The sequence below is a fragment of the Dacryopinax primogenitus genome, assembly GCF_000292625.1.
Source record: "Dacryopinax primogenitus strain DJM-731 SS1 chromosome Unknown DACRYscaffold_1, whole genome shotgun sequence".
Lineage (NCBI taxonomy): Eukaryota > Fungi > Basidiomycota > Dacrymycetes > Dacrymycetales > Dacrymycetaceae > Dacryopinax > Dacryopinax primogenitus.
The window spans coordinates 1,623,807-1,625,218 of NW_024467198.1; the positions used below are offsets into that span (position 1 = coordinate 1,623,807).

Here is a 1,412-nt window from a genome sequence, read left to right on the forward strand (position 1 = left end):
GTCATCTCGATGTAGGAAAGTCTTTCCAAGTTCATTGCAGCTCTTGCTTGTGAATCGAAGTTCGACGGCAATCCGATTACCTCATGCTCAGGTAGGCTGTCCACAGAAGTGGTCGGGATGTTGCCTGATATCATCGGCATTTCACGTTGTTGTTGAATGCGCCACGTGTGAAGTAGGGGCAGTAGACTGGCCCGGAGTCGATCGGCTTCTGTATCGTCTCCGTCCACCCCATCCGTACGCTTCAGTTCATCCAGTGCCTGTTGAACTGCCTGCCTAAGACGAATTGAGTCCTCCACCGAATTCCAAAAAAAGTTTCGCTTACAGACACTTCTCCAATGCAATGCCAAGCTGGATGAAGGAGACAGAGTCTCCCCTCTCTGCCCTTCCTATCGCGGCGGCAATAGACTCCAATGCGGTTTCTTCTTCATCACGCAACCGGTCAGCCGCGTGTCTTTGGGAGGGTACTGACGTTTTGTAGGAGTCCCCATAATTTACCTGGACTCCTGGGCTTCTGGTGAACACCTACAAGGTATATAAACAGTAGTACAGTGACGCTGTCTCCCTCAGATTTGATCTTTGAGGAAACTCCTTAGTCTACAAGCAGTTTCTAAGTCATCTCATCGTCTTGAACCCCCTTCTACACACACCTGAACACCCTGCTCTCAGAAACCTGCCTTGACTCCACAACTCTTGCTACACTTTTCAGCTATCTATAACCGACTTATAACACCCCCTGGGACCCCCCAGTGACCCCCTGGGACCCCCCCCAATAATCCAGCTGGCCCTGGTGACGTGGATATTGACTAGTACTGCTGGTTAGAGCCGCTTTCAACCACAGTAGACCCCCCAGCACTTCATCTATTGTTTGGGATTAGTGTGTGGCGACCTTGCTAGACCTAGTGCCCTCACAAATGCATTTGGAGGAGCACGAAAAGCCAGCACTCCCGAGAGGTATTATCGCGGCTCCGGAGGTTGTTGGACTGAGAGACATGTCTGTCAAACTCAGAGACACTGGGTTTTGAACTCTTGGCTGCCTCAATTTGGGATGCTCACTCATCGTTATGCACCACATGGTCTGGTGTCACACGGGCTCAGTTTACACTCCTATGGAAAAGGTTCAGATGAGGTCAGCAAATGGGAGCATCAGCAGTATGTTGGTATGTGTTTGAAATCTTCAGACAACGGTCGGAAACATCTCCGGACTGTTCCAGGTGCATGTGGCCACTACGTTACCGGTCAGACTGCTCCTCGGAAGGCCGTTCCTAACCCTGTTCAAGTGTTTGACTCAAGATTTCGAGGATGGGTACCAGGAGATTACCTTCACCTGTCCTACTAAGTCAAAGACTGCTGTCGTCACAACCTGCTTGTTGAACCCGCACGTGTCTGAGGATTTTCAAGAGTCGAGGAACTGA

General features: G+C 50.5%; 1 protein-coding gene across 1 annotated transcript; it reads left to right on the plus strand.

Moving 5' to 3' along the window:
- Positions 1 to 1,169: 1,169 nt before the first annotated feature.
- DACRYDRAFT_44308 (uncharacterized protein) lies at positions 1,170 to 1,412 on the plus strand (the record flags this gene model as incomplete). Its single annotated transcript, XM_040774565.1, has 1 exon — positions 1,170 to 1,412. A coding segment is annotated over one exon (243 nt), but the record flags the coding sequence as incomplete, so codon positions are not given.